The sequence below is a fragment of the Schistocerca piceifrons genome, chromosome X (assembly GCF_021461385.2).
Source record: "Schistocerca piceifrons isolate TAMUIC-IGC-003096 chromosome X, iqSchPice1.1, whole genome shotgun sequence".
Lineage (NCBI taxonomy): Eukaryota > Metazoa > Arthropoda > Insecta > Orthoptera > Acrididae > Schistocerca > Schistocerca piceifrons.
The window spans coordinates 405,615,848-405,637,176 of record NC_060149.1 but is presented as its reverse complement, the minus strand read 5'-3'; the positions used below and the strand labels follow the sequence as shown (position 1 = coordinate 405,637,176).

Sequence of the window (21,329 nt, the reverse complement as noted above, 5' to 3'; positions counted from 1 at the left end):
GCAATCGTGATAGGCTACAATCCGACCTTTATCAAAGTCGGAAACGTGGTGGTACGCATTTCTCCTCCTTACATGAGGCATCACAACAACGTTTCACCAGGCAACACCGGTCAACTGCTGTTTGTGTATGAGAAATCGGTTGGAAACTTTCCTCATGTCAGCACGTTGTAGGTGTCGCCATCGGTGCCAACCTTGTGCGAATACTCTGAAAACCTATTTGCATATCACAGCATCTTCTTCCTGTCGGTTAAATTTTGCGTCTGTAGCACGTCATCTTCGTGGTCTAGCAATTTTAATGGCCAGTAGTGTAAATAGACACATACATGATTTTTCTTCTTTCTTAATTTGTACAAAAGTTCTGGATTAGTACACAAATTTTGCTACTGATGATTATTTGTTTAAGTATAATTCTTAATCCTATTGTAGATTCAGGCAGCATACACTGGTAAATGTCTTCTCTGGACATTTCAAAAATTACTTGTATTTTTCTGTGAACATAGAGCCTCCCACACACATAACTGACCATGCAATAATACTTGTAGCAGTGTTTGCAACAGGAGTGCCTCTTCAATGGCTGCTGAAACAGGACTGAAACACACAGTAATGTTTGTGTAGTTGTTGTTCTTTTGGGAACCTATAAGTTGTCCACCTTCTGCTTCAAATAGTGTTAGTATCCCTCTTTTGTCTTTCATTTTGAAATAAATATTTTTGACTCACAAGTAAAAAGAGAAAATACTTGTAGCAAGTTTTCTCTTCCAAGTAGATGTACAGTACTGAGACAATACAAATGTTCACAGCAACACCAGCAAGTTCCACAACACCAACCTGGAATGCAACAGCAGGTTCCTGTGCAACAGGCGGTAAGGAAAAATCACTTGCTGTTTCTAAACACCTGACTGCTGAATTGTAGATAGCAATTTTATAAAATGCTTTGAGTTGGATTTAGTAATTTTTCATGTACTAAAACTTAAGTGATATGCAATATTTTATAGCATATTGACACTTTCTCCAGGAGTTTACAGTTCATGATATGAATAATAGACATCATAACTGTGTTTATTAATGTTACAATACTTACATGCTAAAACTTTATTCTAATCAGCATATCTTCATAGACTGTTTCTTAAAGCATGGCTTCTTTTGCAGAATTAGCCAATTGTGATGTTATGGTTTAAGTTTGTACAGGCTGTTAAAAGTGGTACTAAACCACCTTTGAATTGCATGTGGTTCTAGACTCATAAGATGCAGTGTGAAAATAGATTTAATGCTAGGTGAAAAACAGCAGAAAGAATTTGTTACAGAATAAGGAGTTATACATCATTAAATTAAGCAGCAGGTTTGCTACCTTAGAAAATGAAAGTTTCGCAGACATAGAAAAAAGGGGGAAATTTTTTACAGACATACCTATACCAACAGCAAAAAAATTTTCTAGTATGAGGAAAGGAAAAGAAAATTTCAAATGGAACATGGCAGCTATTAAAGAGGAAGACAGAGTTTCAGGCAGACAATAATAGGAGCATGTAAAATATGCAGAAGGAAACAAAATTCTTGTTAGGGAGGAGGATGTAGGAAGGTAAAATGAGGATTTGGGAACAGGAACAGTGGAAAACAGTGAGAGTATAAATAAGACAAAACTGAGTGTTGAATGTTGGGTAGACACTACATTTCATAAGTTGAGATGACAGGCAGCACAGTAACTAACAATGTAAGCTCGTTTTTATTCAGATGTTTGCAGGACCTTGGCTGTTCAGTATAAAATGTCGAATAAAAAACTTAAGCTATCTAAATTTCCAGTTGTTATTTTATTTTAGCAACCAGTTTCAGTGCTACATTATGCCGTCTTCAGGCACCCTGATTGCCATTTAGGAAGAATCTCACCTTTGCTCCAGTCAAGGTAGGGGCCAGCATTCAATGACTGGTATGCATAGATGCCTTCTTAAGGCAGCAATACCTTCAATCATTACTTGCTGATCGAAGGGATTGCTGTGTTAAGAAGAAATCTATGGATACCAGTCATTGAATGCTGGCCTCTATTTTGACTGGACCAGACATGGGAGTCTTTCTACACATCGATCAGGGAGCTTAAAGGTGTCTTAACGTAGTGCTGAAACTGGTTGCTAGAAGGAAATAACAACAGGAAATTTGAATGATTGAAGGTGGTTTGATTTGACATTTTACATAAGGGAATGTTTTCTTCAGATATTAGTATAGTTTGAGAGATGGCTCAGAAACATAAGTAGGCTACATAGTGCCGGACCAGATGTATAAAATCTCTCAAGTTATGAACAGAGAAAATTGTCCACAGATGGTAATAGGCAGTTGAATTCTTTAAATCTAGAAACAAATTAATACAAAAGGAATTTGCAAAACCATTTAAAGAAAACGTGCTGAGGAACAAACTTCCTCAAAACTGGAACAATGTTATAATCTTTCTACTTTACAAGGAAGGACATAAACAGTATACAGGAAACTTGAGATCTATCAGGCTCCTCTTAATCTACCACATATTCAGTAAAATCTTTACCAGTAAAAGAGAAGAAGAAAAAGCACTGAATTTCAAACAAGTGAAGGAATAAACATGGATTAGAAGTTGATACGACACAGTGAAGTACTTGCAAGTCATAAGCAAAATTAAAGAATGGAATAGTGAGTATGAATTGTTCGGTGGTGGTGGTGGTGGTGTGATTGCCATCTTAATTTTGAAATGCAACTCTTGACAGCCTTCAGAATGCACTAGAAACTTCTGCTGTCTGATTATAATCTTGTCGTATCTGCTGTCTGAGTATACAGTCATCTTCCAGTATTTCAGTGGTCTGTGTGCCTGCCATCTTCAGGTGAGAATGCTTTTTGCTAAGTTTTGCTAGAACTGAGTCCCACTGTGAACTGTGACTCTTTCACATGCCGTGTAGAGGTGACAGTGCCTATCAGGGAAATCGTCACTGCTGACCCATAAGGCAAATGGAAGATACAGTGTTCCAGTGGTCAAAGCTGGCATATAGGATTCCACATTTTACTTAAAGGATCACCTTTGTTTCTATGTATAATATTATCTGCCAGTCTAATTTTAATTGATTCCTTAAGATGCGGTCTCAATAGCAAGCTGCGGGAGCAACTATCTGTGTGTAAATGTACCCATATCGTTTAGGGTAAGAATCAGTTCCAGCAAGATTCCCATGGCAGTATGCCTCAGATAATCAAGATTTATCAAACTGCATTCCCACATGGAGATGCCAGCCACACGGATGACCACAATATTTTGTCAAAATGATTGAATGATGTGGCTGCAGACCCAGCAAGAATATTATTGATGGAGTTGTTACAGTTCATATACTTCTAGATATTTGCATATGCACATAATGAACAATACCGTAGGCTTCACATTCATCTTAAATGTGAGCAGTTGAGAAATATGTGTGTCACTGAGCTCTGGACTTGTTTGGCTTTTTTCCTACTTCCAGTGTCTCTTCAATGCAGCCCATATGGAACTCATATTGCATTCACCCTAAAGACATTGATGATTAAAGAGTGAATACATATATTAAATTCTCCTTATATAACTCACAGAATGCATATACTTTGTTAACAAACTGTGACTATTGTGTCACAATCCTTTCATCTAGTATATCTTTACGTTAATGTAGGCAAGAAAGTGTTTGTGATTTATTCGATTGAGGTTTCTTTCCCATCCACAGTGATACTGAACTGCTTGTAACAAAATTTGATATATCTGTGAATGGCATCTGACTTAGGGGAATCTGAGCCTTACCATAATTATTCATCTGGTTCAAAGCACACAGTAGTGACTGCTTATAAAGGACAAATAATACACACATACAGAATGTTCTGAGATCAAATGTGTGTGCTGGCCTTTCAGTCTTTGATATTTACAACGTGTTTTGTATCTTTTTCTGTCAACATCTTCCTTTAGAAAGCTGCTAAAGACTGCCATATTCACACATACTGGAACAAAAGTCAGGAAGTACCTCTCTCCTTGAAAGTATTTCTTTAGATCTGCAGTTAGTCACAACTTTTGATAGGCATATTGCTTCTGTACAGTTGACAGAAGGAGAGTGAACTGACAGTGAACTAGAGTGTGCAGAAGGCAAAGCAAAGGACTTTACTTACAATTGGTTACAGTTTACAGTATATCCTGTACAATAATTCAATTTTTTGGGTTGTGAGAGACTGGTGCTTCTAAGGTCACCATGCAGCAAGGCAACAGCTGGTGTTGTAGTTTCTCTCAAATTGACTAGGAATTCCTGGTTATTATACAGTAAAGTAGCAAGAATTTGTATGTGATTTGGAGGCATACAAGGTGCAAAATTTAGTACACAGAGCTGCTGCCAACCGTGGCAGCAATAGCAGCTCTGATCTGGCTGGACATGGGGTGAACTGGGCTCAGGTGACAGAAATGGGTATGTCATTCCATGCTGCTTAAACACTATGCCAGAATTCATCAATCATAGTGGCCACTGAGTGGTGGTGTGTCCATCTCTTGGCAACCCGTGACCGGACGTTTTGAGTGGATGGGAGATCTGGAGAATGTGCTGGTCAAGGCGACAGTCAAACATCCTCTGTATCAGAGATGGTCAGATCAGCACAGGCAACTTGTGATCCTTTTTATCTTGTACAGGGCTAATGTCCTGGAGACTACAAAGGTTGGGCAAAGTTACCAGTATTAAAACATGAGAAATTTAACAGTTTATGTCCAAATTAAAGGTTGCGTGAACCAGCGGTGATCGTGTGTATACCCAAATGCGCCACATGCCATCTCACCAGGTGCTGTGCTGAGGATGGTGAATGCATTTGTGCAACATTTATTCTCTGCTGCACCTCTTCATAGTGATATGTCCATCATGATGCTCTACACAGAACCAGGGTGCCGCTCTCATGTCCAGTGCTGTCATTTAGTGCACAATTGTTGGCATACCACTCTCCGTTGGTGCATGAGGAGAAGCCACAACAGTGGTTGCTGCACTGGTAGTCTGTGGTGCTCGAGATAATGTAATGGCACACTGTCTCAATGGGTACTTGTCTTGTTGCAAACAAGGTTATATCCCTGCAAACCAGGTTATATCTGGACTCGGGATATGCGATGTGGATGTACGATCCTGCATGAGGGAGCAAACAGTGTCTGTTCTGTCGGGTGCTAATTGTGCAGGGCCACTGAGGTCCTGCGTGGCATTGAGTCTGGTCCTCCTGGCCTCTTATACTCTTCTTTGGCATGACAGTTGTGGGATCTCAGCCATTGCAGGCAACAATATACAAAATGTTAAACTGCAGTCTCAGTCGATGGTGATGCGGCTATTGTATGATTCTGTCACATGCTGGTATATGTTTCTCCTTCTTATATGATGTATAACAAAATTGACTTGCTAATAACCAACATTCAAATGCATTTTCTGAATGAGAAACCCAATGTGTAATATTTCCTCATACATACTATCCAATAACATTAATGTTACCACCTGTCAAGAGCCTGAATAACCAACCACCTTTCGCAATGCGGATCACTACAAGACATGCAGGAAACAAGTTGGTGAGGTTTGCGATTCCCCAGCCTGTTTTACCCTACTGTGGATAATTGTTTTGCTCCTAAAAGTGACTGTGAGTGGCGATTGGATTCCTTCGTAACTGTGGGCAGACAATCGCGTGTAGTACAGTACTCAGCTTACAACCAATGTTAGTCGCTCTACCAAAGTCAGAGTAAGTACTTTACCACATGAAAATAATTGTTGCAAAAGGAACCGAATAATTACTGTTGTAAAGTCAATGCCATAAAGATATATGCACAACTACTTGTAACCAACTTTGAGAGGACAACATTTACCAGTTTGCTGACTAATATGGATCAGCAACAGACATAAACCTACCTAGTGAAGATTTCAGTACTGACGTAATCACCAAAACATGTATTTGATGATAAAGTACATTAATTATGCAAACATACACTGCAAATATTATTGTAATATAAAAAAGTGCTACCACTATGGTGGTAAATTTTGAAAAGTATACAGCTGTTTGATCTAAACTTAAGCATCTCTTTGACATAATTGTAATTTTCACTAACTAATCAGACATGATCTTTCATGCAATACATAACCTGTATTGAAACAATCAAACTTTTGAGAACTACAATCACTTTAGCTTGCACTCTTGTAGCTCTGAGAGAACAGGTTGTCACATGCAAAAACTCTTGTAAAATTGTGTATGTAGCTTCAATATCCACCACAGTAGTTACTTTCCTTAATACAAAAATATTCAAAGTACCTTTTGTTGTCTTCATCTGCTATACAGTGTCCTATTCATGGAGCCTGTTCTGGTGATTTTAGCTGGTAAATATCATTCACTTATCGTACGTTGTTTGTATCATGTATTCACCATATATAATCAGTGCTATAACTCGCATTCAACCAACAAATTTATCTGAAAAATGTTCTGCTATAATTATACACTTTAGGAAACAATTATTGGTGCACTCAAAGTTTTCAGTAAAATACAGAAAGTGTTAGACAACTGATTATTTAAACAGAATCATTTCTAAATAGTCATCAGCATTTAGATCACCCTTTTTCTGTAGGTGGCAGCACCTTTTAGCCACTTCAATTCATTGTTTAGTTCTGTACTTCTGCCACTACATGGCAGATGACTGTGCTAGGCTCTTACTGTCATCTCGCTGCCTGCTATATTTGGGCATTCTCTGATGCCTGGCGAAAACTCGTGATAAATAAAGTTACAATAAAGATTTATTTGCATGACCTGGGACTATCTTTTGGCTTGTAATGATACTTGTATTGTTAAAGGTTCTCTAAGTTACTGTAAGGGATTTGGAGCCATGCCTACTCAATGCCGTGGCCTGCTGTGCAACATTTCCAATGTTGATGCTATAGCACATTATAAGAAATACTGCAAAATATTAAAGACTGTAATATGGATGTCAAAGCAAATATATTACAAGGAAAAGATAGTCATATCAGATAACAAAATAAAGACAATATGGGATATAGTGAAGGAGGAGACCGGTAGGACCAGACATGAAGAGGAACAAATAGCATTAAGAGTAAATGATACATTGGTGACAGATGTGTATAGTGTTGCAGAACTTTTTAACAAACATTTTATAACTGTTACTGAAAAGATGGGGTTGTCAGGTTCGGTAGATGCTGCTATGGATTACCTTAGACCAGACATTTCAAGTAATTTCCATAATATGAATTTGACCCTCACTACCCCAACAGAAATAATGTCCATCATAAAATCTTTAAAATCAAAAACATCTAGTGGGTATGATGAAATATCAACAAAGTTAATTAAAGAATGTGATTCTGAGCTAAGTAACATATTAAGCTATCTGTGTAACCAGTCGTTTATCAGTGGAATATTTCCTGAATGGCTGAAATATGCTGAAGTCAAGCCACTGTTTAAGAAGGGAGATAAAGAAATAGCATCAAATTTCCGTCCAATTTCACTGTTACCAGCATTCTCAAAAATTTTCGAAAAAGTAATGTACCGTCGTCTTTATAACCATCTTATCTCAAATAACATACTGTCAAAGTCACAGTTTGGATTTCTAAAAGGTTCTGATATTGAGAAGGCTATCTTCACTTACAGTGAAAATGTGCTTAATTCATTAGACAAAAAATTGCAGGCAACTGGTATATTTTGTGATCTATCAAAGGCTTTTGACTGTGTAAATCACAATATCCTTTTAAGTAAACTAGAATATTATAGTGTAACAGGAAATGCTGCAAAATGGTTCAAATCTTATATCTCTGGCAGGAAACAAAGGGTGTTATTAGGAAAGAGCTTGATACATGTCTATCAGGCATCATCCAACTGGGAACTAATTACATGTGGGGTCCCACAAGGTTCCATTTTGGGGCCCTTACTTTTTCTTGTGTATATCAATGACCTTTCATCAGTAACATTACCAGATGCCAAGTTTGTTTTGTTTGCCGATGATACAAACATTGCAATAAATAGCAAATCAAGTGTAGTCTTAGAAAGATCAGCCAATAAAATATTTGTGGACATTAATCACTGGTTCCTAGCCAATTCTTTGTCACTAAACTTTGAAAAAACACACTACATGCAGTTCAGAACTTGTAAGGGGTGTCCCAAGAGTATATGTCTAACATATGATGACAAGAAGATAGAAGAAGTGGACAGTGTTAAATTCTTGGGATTACAGCTTGATAATAAATTCAATTGGGAGGAGCACACCACAGAACTGCTGAAGCGTCTTAACAAATCTCTGTTTGCAATGCGAATTTTGTCAGACGTAGGGGATATAAAAATGAAAAAGCTGGCATACTATGCTTACTTTCATTCCATAATGTCATATGGGATTATTTTTTGGGGTAATTCATCAAGCCAAGCTAAAGTTTTCCGGGCACAAAAACGTGCAGTAAGAATTTTATGTGGTGTGAACTCAAGAACATCCTGCAGAAGCCTGTTTAGGGAACTAGGGATACTAACTACAGCTTCCCAGTATATTTATTCCTTAATGAAATTTGTCATTAAAAATATATCACTTTTTCAAACCAACAGCTCAATTCATGGAATCAATACTAGAAATAAGAATAATCTTCACAAGAATTTAAAGTCACTTAGTCTTGTACAAAAAGGTGTGCATTATTCAGGAACACACATTTTCAATAACTTGCCAGCAGCCATAAAAAGCTTAACAACCAATGAAATTCAGTTTAAGAGAAGCCTAAAGGATTTATTGGTGGCCAACTCCTTCTACTCCATTGATGAATTTCTTAGTAAAACCAACTGATTTGTATATAAGTACAACATAACTTCTGCACAATTTCAGTGCAGTAATGTGTTCACTGAAAATTTGTGTGTGTGTGTGTGTGTGTGTGTGTGTGTGTGTGTGTGTGTGTGTGTGTGTGTGTGTGTGTGTAAGTATAATCTAACTTCTGCACCATTTCAGTGCAGTAATGTGTTCATTGTAAATAAGTATTACAGTAGTTGTATTACATGTTTATTACCTTATAAATAAATAAAAAACGTTTTTTATTTTAAATTCAGTGCATTAGTATTTGTAAAATGACTCTTAGTGTTCATTAAAAATGACGATCATTCCACTTGGGACCTGTGGAATGGTACATTAGCTTATTTGTTTTAGTTGTAAATATTTGTCATGTATTGTTGTTTTTCTGACATGTTCCACATCCAGGAGGACCTCCTCACTACGGATCAATTGGAATGAAAGTAAATCTAATCTAATCTAATCTAATCTAATCTAATCCCAGTTGAAGATCCTTGGCACGAACAGCCCTATTGATGTGGTCCCACAGATTCTCGATTAGGTGTAAATATGGGGAGTTTGGAGGCCAGGTGGTGCCTTTGAACCACACATGTACACTGTGAGCTGTGTGACACATTGCATTATTTTGCTGGTGGATGCCATCATGCTGAGGAAAAGCAAACAGCATGTAGGGGTGGACATGGTCCTCAAGGATTGATGCATACTTGCAGAATGGTGTGATCGCCTAGGGACAGCCACAAAATGCCTGAACCATTCTGATGAGTGTTGCAGGGTTGCAGACTTTTATGTGGTACATGCCAGTGGCTGTATGTCCGATAGCACATAAAATATGATCCATTTGAAACCAACCTGTCATGAGTCAGTGGACATCCAGTTATGGTACTGGTGTGCAAATTACAGACTTGTCACATATGAACAGTAGTTAACGTGTGTACATGAACCACTTGCCTGCTGTGGAGGTCCACATGCAGCAATGTTCACTGAATATATTTTGAGGAGACACTGTTGGTAGCTCCTTAGTTCATCTGGGTGGTCAGTTGTTTAACAGTTGCGTGTCTGTTCACCCATATACATCTCCACAGCTATCGTTCATCCCTGTCTTTCATGGCCTGTTGTGCAACAGTTCCCTTGGCACCAGTTTGGGATAGCACCATTTCGCCGTGCACTGTACACTTAAACCACAGTGGCACGCAAACAGTGTACAAACTTAGCTGTTTCAGAAATGCTTCTACCAATGCGCCAAAAGTCAATGATCATACCCTTACAGATGTCAGATAATTCTCTCCATTTCTGCATTGCGATGACTGCACTGTTTTGTGTCCCCCCTTGACACTATATATACCCTTCATTGCTAGTGCTGCTATCTGTGAGTGCTTACTGCGCATCTGTATTGAACTTAGGTGGTGGTCAAATTAATGTGACTGGATCATTTTTATACACAGTATATATCTGGTGTTACCCATGCCACTTTTGTGCAGTTGGGCTGAAATGCTGATAATTTGTATACCCAAGTATGTGCTACATTTCATGCCAATTTGCCATTTGTTGAATGCTGTCTTCACGTGTTGCAATTTTAGTGACTGGCAGTGTAAAATATGAATTTCAAAAGTAGGCTTCTATTGTATCTGAAACATAAATTTTAGTGTGTATTAGCTCTTCTGATGTACCCTAGTAAGGCAATGACTGAATGATACTCCATGAACAGTGAAGAGGAACATGTTGACAATTATTAACAGAGACAGGCAAACAAATGAATTGATCAGGGAACTAAGTGGTGTCGAAGAATAATTTTATATGAAATGAAATGGTGTTAAGGAGGACATATGGCCATGCAATTGGCTCATAGGTGGACCAAGGGAATTCTTTGCTGGATTCCAAGAGATGAGTGCTGATGTAACGGGTAATGGGTAGATGACACTAGGAAACAATGTATATGTGTGTAGCTGAAAACTGCTATCCTTGTAAAAATCTGGGGGAAGCAACTATCAAACTGTGGATGTGATAGTATTATTATTATTAGTACTACTACTATTATTATATCCTTGTGTGAACAAAGTGAATGCACTGGCCACAGTTGAAATTATAATTTATTTTCTAGCCTGCTTTCATACTTGCTTTTTTGTATCATTACATTACTTTGTTGATGTTTATCTGCACTAGAGACAAGCAGTACAATGTCATCCACAGAGCAAGTGTGGGTCAGACATGTGCAACTAACATTAACTCTTTCTTTAACTTCCTCAACCTAAGGATCAGAAAACTCCCTTTAGGACAGCTGAGAATAGTTTTGGTGCTATGTACTCTCCATGCAGGACACCTGTTTTATTTCTGAATTCTCACTATTGTGATAAAGTCTAGTTGAAGGTGTGGGATTGACATTTACATTTTTCAGTGTACTAAACTAGACGGAGTGAATTCTTTGTTAAACAGTGGCTGCTACTACAGATTTTATTGAAACTGAAATCTGTAACTCCTGAACAAATGTCTAATTCATACTGAATGCTCTGTTCTGTAGTTTCATTCTTGACTTGTAAGTGATCAATTGAGCTGGATCCGTGCCTAAAGCCAGTTTGTTTCTTTGCTTGATTCATCGACACCTACATGGATACTATGTCAACCACATTTAAGTGCCTGGCAGAGAGTTCATCAAACCACCTTAATGATAATTCTCTATTATTTCACTCTCGAACAGCATGTGGAAAAAACCAATGTCTTTACCTTTCCATGCAAGCTCAGATTTCCCTTATTTCATTATGAAATCATTTCTCCCTATGTAGGTTGGTGTCAACAAAATATTTTTGCATTCGAAGGAAAATGTTGGTGAATGAAATTTTGTGAGAAGCTCCCTCTGCAATAAAAAATGGCTTTGTTTTAATGATGTCCACCCAAAGTCCTGTATCATGTCCATGACACACTCTCTCCAATTTCATGATAATAGAAAATGTGCTGCCCTTGTTTTAATATTCTTGATGTACTCCATTAATCCTACCTCATAAAGATCCCACACTGCACTACAGTACTTCTAAAGATGACGGACAAGCATTGTGCAGTCAGTCTATTTAGTAGACCTGTTGCATCTGCTAAGTGTTCTGCCAATAAAATGCAATCTTTGGTTCACCTTTCCCACATCATTTTCTGTGTGTTCTTTTTGATTTAAGTTGTTCATAATAATAATTCCTAAGTATGTAGTTAAAATGTTATTCTTTTTATATTCAGTTGATCAGAGTTTCTTCTTCTTCTTCTTCTTCTTCTTCATCATCATCATACACTGTATAGCTGTATAAACTCCATCTGGTATTACTTCTGAATACTCATTGTTATCATTATTGACTACATGTGTTTCTGTTTCACCTGTTGAACTACACAGAGTATTTCAGAATATTTCGGAATTGGATAAATGCTTCACATATTTCTTGCCATATCTGATTTAAAGCTTTGTGTGAGTTCTCCTGTGTCATTGTCATTAGTTGTCCTGGGTTGAGTAGTATTTTATGTATTTGGCCAGAATATGTCATGAAAGTCACAGAACTCCTGTTGCTACCAAAGGTTGTCAATGCCTGTGTTGGGATAACATTGGTAGCGATACTGATTTTGACAGATAGCTGTTGTTGCACATTCTGATCTCGGTGGCTTCTTTGACAGACTCCAGAGTAAGTAGATGCATGGGCTAAGATTTCTGTTTCGTCAAACAAGATCATATGTTTTTTCATGTTAATCAGGATAGTGGCTATATTTTTAGGGGCTACAGAGAAATAAGCTGAATTATCCACTATCTGTTCGTATTTACCACATTGCTGGCAGAGAACATCAGTGATCTCATTAAATGTAACTATAAAGGTTATCCATCAATGCTTACACAAATTTTGTTATTGGGTATACTGGTTTTGACTTATTTAGTATTTTCAGTAGCCTATAATGCTTCTTGGTTGATGGCTGTGCCAGAAGTCTTAAAGTGTCCTACTGTGAGGGCAAATCAGAAAGTCTTTCCCCTATTCTTGTTAGCCAAAATAAGGTACATGCAGGAAATTATTTAACACTATGATTTCACATAGCTGTACACCAGTTCAGATAGTTGCCCCTGTAGTAGAGCCCTTTCAGCTGAATGTGGAACCACCATTGGATTGTTGTCTTGCCTTTTTCATTGCATGTTAATTGCTGTCCTGCCAATAACTTTTTCAACGTACCAGATATATGGAAATCACTAGGGGCATGGTTTGGACTGCTTGGTGGATGGTCGAGACTTTATCAGTGAAATAACTGAAGCTTTTTGGCCGTTCTGATTGTTGCATATGGCCTCACATTGCTGTGAACCATAACCCCGTTGCCCACATTGAAAATCCCTCAGAACTACTTCCTGATGGCAGCCTGCAGATGCAACAATGTTGATCAATAACTGTCAGAATTGATGGTTGCATCTAGTGGCATGTAATCCAGCAGCAGCATTCCATGGCAACCTCAGAATACAGTTAACATCACTTTCTCGACAGATGAAATGGATGGAAGTTTTTGACACAGGCAAACCTGCATCCTGCCTCCATGGCCGAGGTCACTAAAGCATGCTTGTGCAGTGATGCATGACCTGGGATAAGCTGGTTAGAATACTGGTGATGGAAAAAATTTTCACTGCCAGTATTTGGCTAGAAAGGGAGGAGAAGTGGTGCGTGAAGTTCCTGATCACCAGACTTTACGCCAGTGTCCTGGTTTAAATACTGAACCTCTCTGCAGTGACTCATGAAGTCTTTGAGGCACACAAACTAATCCGCTTTCACCATTGCATCCATGTGGGAAATATCATCAATCATCTCTGAGCACTCATTGTCATGCAAGTTGTCACAGACTTTTGCGAACTCACAACGCGACCACCTCACACTTCTCAAAGCAATACACTTTTCTCCATATGCGGGCTACATTTCCCTGTGAATGTCGATGGGTCTTCATCCTTGCTCCATAGAAAACAAATTGCCCTTCATTGCTCATACGCTGTGGATGTGTGAAACACAACCACCATCTTCAACAATGTACAGCAGTGCCATGCCGCTAAGTCATCAGCAGATAAGGCCAGGACAGTCCCTCAAAGGTCGACTGGTGGAAATGGATATGTTGATTTCACATTTACAGCTGTAATTTGGCAAAAAAAGTTGGGGAAAGATTTTCTGATTTGCCCTCATATAATTCTTCGTGGCTGATGGCTGCCTCAAAACATTGTAGGACCCTTGAGGAGATGCTCACACCTATGGTTCTGATGCAGCCATCAGCCAAGAAGCATTATGGTCTATTGAAAATACTGAGTGATTCAAAGCCGGTTTAGCCAATAACAAAATTTTGTGTGAGAACTGACTAATAATCTTTATAGCCACATTCACATTCTAACAAACTAGGCATCATTACTAATGTTCCTCAGTCATAGACATCAACATAAACTCTTTCGTCATATGGAAGTTCTGTGACTCTGCGAGGTCTCTGTGACATATTTCCTGCCAACTGGATTAAATACCAAGCAGCTTATAGATAACTTATGGCTCTGAGCACTATGGGACTTAACATCTAAGATCAACAGTCCCCTATAGATAACTTCTGGTGATAATGACAGAGGAAACTGTTGAAAATTTGAGATTACACACAAAATCCGTGAAACATTTATCTGAGAATGTCACTGTGGAGGACAACATTTTTTGAGGCTTTTAATTATTGTGCAATTTTATCTCTCTTGTTAGCTACTGTTTCATTTACTACCTTTTGTTATTGCTCCTCCATGCTTATATTCTTTTGAATTGTTTCTTGAACCAAATTTTTGTTTTAGCATATTTCATGCTCTGTAAGGCATTACCAAATAGCTTTGTTTAATTCTGAGTATTCTTGTTATTGTATCCTTGAAACACTCCTCTTTTCTATAATAGTTGCTTCATCCCATGTGAGATATTGTATTTCACTCTCTTTACAACTGCATCATCTTCTGTGTTAAACCTGTGTTACACAAGTGCCCTTTCTGACTCTTTCTGTGTAATCTTCATTTTCCAAGTTACTGAATGTGTTGTTTAGTTGAATCTACTGTACCTCCCTATTCTTAAATATAAATATACGGTTTCTTGTCAGATGAGTTATTAAAACTTATACTAAAATGAGAGTTTATGCACAGGTACCAGGCCAAGTCCATGTGCCTGTCCAGCAGGGTGTGCCCATGCAGCAGGGTGTGCCCATGCAGCAGGGTGTGCCCATGCAGCAGGGTGTGCCCATGCAGCAGGGTGTGCCTGTACAGCAGGGTGTGCCTGTACAGCAGGGTGTGCCTGTGCAACAGGGTGTACCAGTCCAACAGGGTGTGCCTGTGCAACAGGGGGTACCGGTCCAGCAAGGGGTGCCAGTCCAACAGGGAGTGCCTGTGCAGCATCAGCAGATTCTGAATGCTGCTAACATTGCTCATGAGAAAGAGTAAGAAATTATGTGGAAACAATTTGAGAATGAAATAGATGTTTGCTCATATTAATACTTCATATGTGCTCTGAGTAAATGATTTGGTTATAACTGTCATTTCTGAGGTGAACCAGAGTCTGCAAATACTAGTTGACATGCTGAGCAAAGAAAGGTCTAATGGGTGAACCATCATAGCCAAGCCATTCAAAATGTATCTGCAATTAGCAAATATATCAGTGTGCAGTTTGGGCTACGTTGTTGTGGGCACTTGGGAAAATTTTCTGGTGTACACAAGTAATTTTTAAATTTTATATCTACTTTAAAAAATGAACTAAATACTTTTTCTGTGGCATTGGAAGGAGTGTATGAAGTTCTCGTCGGTGACATAACGTGTGTGGAACTTGACCAAATAGTAACGAGATCGTAGTGCCACAAACTGCTGTCCTACTGTCAGGAGAAGTGGTCCCACAAATATCTCCCCTCCTGTCCCAAAAGTAAATAGATACATAACTCAGGTGTGGTTCACATGTTTATTATTATAACTTTAATATCAAATGCTCAGACTGTTGACCTTGAGCACTAATACATGCCCATGTTTCTCACCAGTTCATGTCTTTGCAAGTCATTTGTTTTTCTTTGTAACGTGAAATGTGTTTAAGGTGCAGAATTTCAGAGCATATGTCTGCTGTACAGGAGACATGTCAGTTCACTTATTTGAAATGTAGACTTCTTGTTTTAATTTCTCTCACAGTCCAGAGATGTTAAGTCTGATGAGTATGCAGGCCATTTTGTGTTAGTTAGTTAAAAGTTAGTTAGTTACATGTTCCATAGAGCAATTCTTATCAAAATTATGCAGAGCAAGTCAGTTTACAGGATATGTATACACGATTAATTTTAAAAGTAATGAACATTTTATTTTTCAGTCGTACTCGTGCAACTAAACTTAAAAACTAGTTTTTTTCCTTACACACTGACACTTTTAAAATAAAAATTCATCCATAGTCTTGGAGAAGTTGTCCAGAAAAAAGGTTTTAGGTTACATTTAGAACGTGCTTTACTGTCTCTTAGACAATTTATTTTATTGGGCAAATGTTAAGTTTTTGTTGCTGCATATTTCCTTTCAGAGCCACGGGCATGTTTAAAAATGGGTAATAGAGATCATTTTTTCCTCTAGTGTTGTAGCTATGGACACTGCTATTCTGAAATCATGGAAGATCATTTATGATAAATTTAATTAGTGAATATACAGAGTGTTTCACAATTCCTGTTACAGGCTTCAAGGGATTGTAGCGGGGATTTTGTTGATTAAGTCTCGATAAGAAAGCCATGTCCAGAAATGTATCATTAGAATATAAAATAAATTTAAAGATTGGATCAATTTCAAATCTCCTGTTTCACAGTATGGTATGTAATGGTAGATCTGCACAGTGCATGTATCGAGAACATTTTCTGAATTGTCTCAGTCCATCATGTACCAGTTTCGCCTGACTACAACAAATGATGTGAGAAAATGGTACATTCACAGCTAGGAGGGTTGACTATGGTGCTCAATGGATGTGCATGAGGGTTTTTGGGCCGTGTGTATGAAATCATGCATCACAGATAGACTTTGTGCAATGAACAGGAGTGTTGCCGTGTGAAGCAACTGCTGTAGAGCACACAGGTCAGAGCTTGTTGCACTGCTGTGTGCATACCGTGAAGGGGGAGATTTGGAAGTGATACAATTTTCAAACTTATCTTACACCCAAATGGTACGTTGCTGGACATAACACAATTATCCCCTCTACAACACATAGAAGCCTGTAATTGTAAAACACCCTGTGCATATTGTGGTGGTGCAGGTGAAGTGCCAAACGCCTTAAAGAGGTACCTCCAAGATGATCATGAGTGGACACCACAAAAACTAACTGGCACGAAAAATTCAACATATAATAAATGAAGTGTAATTTTATCATATATTTTAAGGGGTATGCGGTATTGGTACATTATTGATGTGTTGCTCTGCAAGTGAACAATGAACTGTCAATTGTTTTTTGCACCAGTCTTAATCATTTTCTCCTGCGCAACCTGAAAAACACATCAATGGACATGAGTCAGTAATGTTTTCCTGCTCATGTAGCACTTATTGTTGTACTTTGTACTGTTCTCATTTCAGTCACATGTGTTTACAATAATCACATAAAGATCCTATAATGAGCTTGCTGGAGTAAACATGCCAGTAAAATCTAAAGATGCTGCAAAAGCTGTTGCTTTGGTTGAAGGTGGTTGCAACGTGCATTATATAGCCAAAATGTTGAGAACTACATCTTCCATGATTACCAGAACTGTAAGAAGATACAGAGAAACTGGACGTAATGCCAGGAAACCAAAATTGGGCCCAAGAAGAGCAACATTGGTAAGAGATGATCACTTCTAGCAACTTAAATTTCTCCTCAGCTGTCACAGCAGCAGCAGCAGCAGCACCACCACCACCACCACCACCACCACCACCACCACCACCGAAGCACAAAACATACTCCACACAGCTGAAGGGAGTCAATGTCAGTGAGGGAATCAACTGAAGAAGGCTAGAAGAAGTCAGTCTTCAATCCAGAAGGCCTGCTACAGGTGCAGAACTTGTCGGAGAGCATTGCACAGCTCAGCTACATCTCATTAGGGAATATCACTGCTGGAGAGTACAACAATCAGAGCAAATGTCCATTGATTGGTCATGTTTTGGCCTGCAGTCACCTGATGGTAAAGAGAGAATCTGGAGAAAACCTGGAAAGGTTTTCCTCTTGCTTATTCTCATCCAGGGCACCTTTTCAGCATGGTTCTCTGGTGGTGAGCAGCAGTGAGTATGCCTGGAAGGACAGATTTGCTCTTTGTGGAGCATGGAAGCCTTACAGCATATCAGTATGTGGAGGATATCCTTTTGGAGGATGTCGTGCCTTTCACTTTATTTATTGGTGATGACTGTATGCTAATGTTTGGCAGTGCGTGCCCACATGTTGTGAGAATTGTGCAGGAGTTATTGGATGAGGCAGAGATTCATGCTATGGCTTGAACTGTCCAAAGCTCTGTTTTGAATCCTTTCGAGCATTAATGGGATTGACTGGGAAGAAAGACCTGTCAGCACCATTCAGAACCCCTACAGGCCCTATGGGAGGCCCTCCTGAAATAGAAGATGGTTCGGTTATTCAGGAAGACATTGCAGCATTAATCAGAAGCTTGCTTAAAACATAGGATGATTTGAAATTCCTGGCAGATTAAAACTGTGTGCCGGGCCGAGACTCGAACTCGGGACCTTTGCCTTTCGCGGGCAAGTGCTCTATCAACTGAGCTACCCAAGCATGACTCACGCCCCGTCCTCACAGCTTTACTTCCGCCAGTACCTCGTCTCCTACCTTCCAAACTTTACAGAAGCTCTCCTGCGAACCTTGCAGAACTAGCACTTTAGCCACAGCCTGGGGGATGTTTCCAGACATGATACGCGAGCAAAAAACATGTTCTAAAATTCTACAACAGATTGATGTCAGAAGTATAGGCCTATAGTTTTGTGCATCTGCTCGACGACCCTTCTTGAAAACTGGAACTACCTGTGCTCTTTTCCAATAATTTGGAACCTTCTGTTCCTCTGGAGACTTGTGGCACACGGCTGTTAGAAGGGGGGCAAGTTCATTCGTGTACTCTGTGTAGAATCAAATTGGTATCCCGTCAGGTCCAGTGGACTTTCCTCTGTTGAGTGATTTCAGTTGCTTTTCTATTCCTTGGACACTTATTTCGATGTCAGCAAGTTTTTTTGTTCATGCGAGGATTTAGAGAAGGGACTGCAGAGCGGTCTTCCTCTGTGAAACAGCTTTGGAAAAAGATGTTTAGTATTTCAGCTTTACGTGTGTCAACCTCTGTTTCAATGCCATTATCATCCCAGAGTGTCTGGATATGCTGTTTCGATCCACTTACTGATTTAACGTAAGACCAGAACTTCCTAGGATTTTCTGTCAAGTTGGTACATAATGTTTTACTTTCAAACTCACTGAACGCTTCACGCATAGCCCTCCTGACGCTAACTTTGACATTGTTTAGCTTCTGTTTGTCTGAGAGGTTTTGACTGCGTTTAAATTTGCAGTGAAGCTCTCTTTGCTTTCGCAGTAGTTTCCTAACTTTGTTGTTGAACCATGGTGGGTTTTTCCCGTCCCTCACAGTTTTACTTGGCACTTACCTGTCTATAACGCATTTTACGATTGCCTTGAACTTTTTCCATAAACACGCAACAGTGTCAGTGTCGGAACAGAAATTTTCATTTTGTTCTGTTAGGTAGTCTGAAATCTGCCTCCTATTACTCTTGCTAAACAGATAAATTTCCTCCCTTTTTTATATTCCTATTTACTTCCATATTCAGGGATGCTTCAACAGCCTTATGATCACTAATTCCCTCTTCTGCGCTTACAGAGTCGAAAAGTTCAGGTCTGTCTGTTATCATTAGGTCCAAGATGTTATCTCCACGAGTTGGTTATCTGTTTAATTGCTCGAGGTAGTTTTCGGATAGTGCACTCAGTATAATGTCACTCATTCGTAGGCTTCAAAGACTAACAGTTATACGAAGAGCAAAATTTGCTGAACTTTATATATATATATATATATATATATATATATATATATATATATATATATATATATATATATATATATATATATATATATATATATATAAAGTTGCGGTAAAATATACAAACAATGTTGAAAGGAGAGAACATTTTAGTGACTGGGGATAGACACACACACGTGAAAGGGTACCCTGTGGGACCTCCCTCTTTTTATTTTTCCCCAGTCACTAAAATGTTCTCTCCTTTCAACATTGTTTGTATATTTTACCACAACTTTTTGCATTTGTTTTGTTAAGCAGGATTCAAATCAATTGTTCATAAAGCCATCAGTTTTCTAAGGGATTAACTTGATCTAGGCAATCAAATGACTAGCAAAGATAGCAAAAAATTCCAACTGGCAATATTGTTGTATTTAAGAATTTTAAAATTATGTGAGTGAATATATTAGTAGAATTCTCAGCTGAGCAACCCTTGTGGAATCCAAACTTTGATATTCTAAGTAAATCATTTCTTCTTATGTGTGAAACTATTCTTGAGTATGTTATTATTTTTTTGAATATTTTGGAAAAGGGTATCAGTAAGGAAATTAGATGAAAATTTGTCACCCATTTTCTTTGTGATGATTTGCTGTGCCATGGATGGGTTGTCATATATCTCATTTCACAATGTCCCATATGATTTTAATCTTATCTGCATTATTAATTTCTGTCAGGAGGTGCATGTTTCTAAACATTTTAATGCTTTTCCTTAAAATATTACACTTTTTAAGAATGCAGGTAACATTGGATCTTGACACTTGTTCTGGTGCCCATATAAATTTTCATTTTCGCAGTAGTTATCAATGGCTTACTTGTCCTTTTCCTTTTTAATAACATTTCTGGATAACTTTTTAGGAAAGCTACTTTCAAATAATGACACACAATTTGAATGTATTGAATTCCACAGCTATTTTTGTTTATACCTCATCCCATATCACCTCAACTTATTCGTAAACCATTGTATCTTGGTCTCATTAATAAACTTCACTGCTTTGTATGAATGTGCCTCAGAGCTGTAAGGTGTTACACTATTTATTTTCATTAACTGTGTATCGTGATCAGTTAGTTCATTAAAAACTGGATACAGATTGTTTTAACCTGAAAAACTGTCAATAAAACTGTTATCAGTCAAGTTCATGCTATTGTTCTGCAGGCAAGATAGAAAATTCACTACTGAAATCAAATTGAAACAGACAAATAATGATTCCATTTCATTTTTCCTGTCAGAATAGCCACCCAAGGTGGTGCAATGGTTAGCACACTTGACTCACATTCAAGAGGATGACAGCTGAAACCTGCATCCAGCCATCCTGATTTAGGTTTTCCAAGTTTTCCCTAAATTGCTTCAGGTAAATGCCATGATGGTTCCTGTGAAAGGACACAGCTGACTTCCTTTTCCATTCATCCCTAATCTGGTGGGACCAATGACATCACTGTTCGGTCCCCTCCCCCGAACCAACCAGCCAACCAACCAACCATAGAAAAACGCAGACTGATAGGCTTGAATTTTGCAGGTCA

The 21,329-nt window shown here is 38.5% G+C and overlaps 1 protein-coding gene across 4 annotated transcripts in view; it reads left to right on the top strand.

The window, feature by feature from the left end:
* The window catches only part of LOC124721548, a 70,574-nt gene that overhangs the window by 22,783 nt on the left and 26,462 nt on the right, over positions 1-21,329 (top strand). For 3 of the 4 annotated variants that reach the window (XM_047246580.1, XM_047246578.1, XM_047246577.1), the window contains exons 2-3: positions 798-860; positions 14,916-15,205. In XM_047246580.1, coding sequence (XP_047102536.1) covers positions 798-860; positions 14,916-15,205 — 353 coding nt within the window. The remainder of the gene's footprint in view (positions 1-797; positions 861-14,915; positions 15,206-21,329) is intronic. The other variant, XM_047246579.1, reaches the window with a different exon arrangement.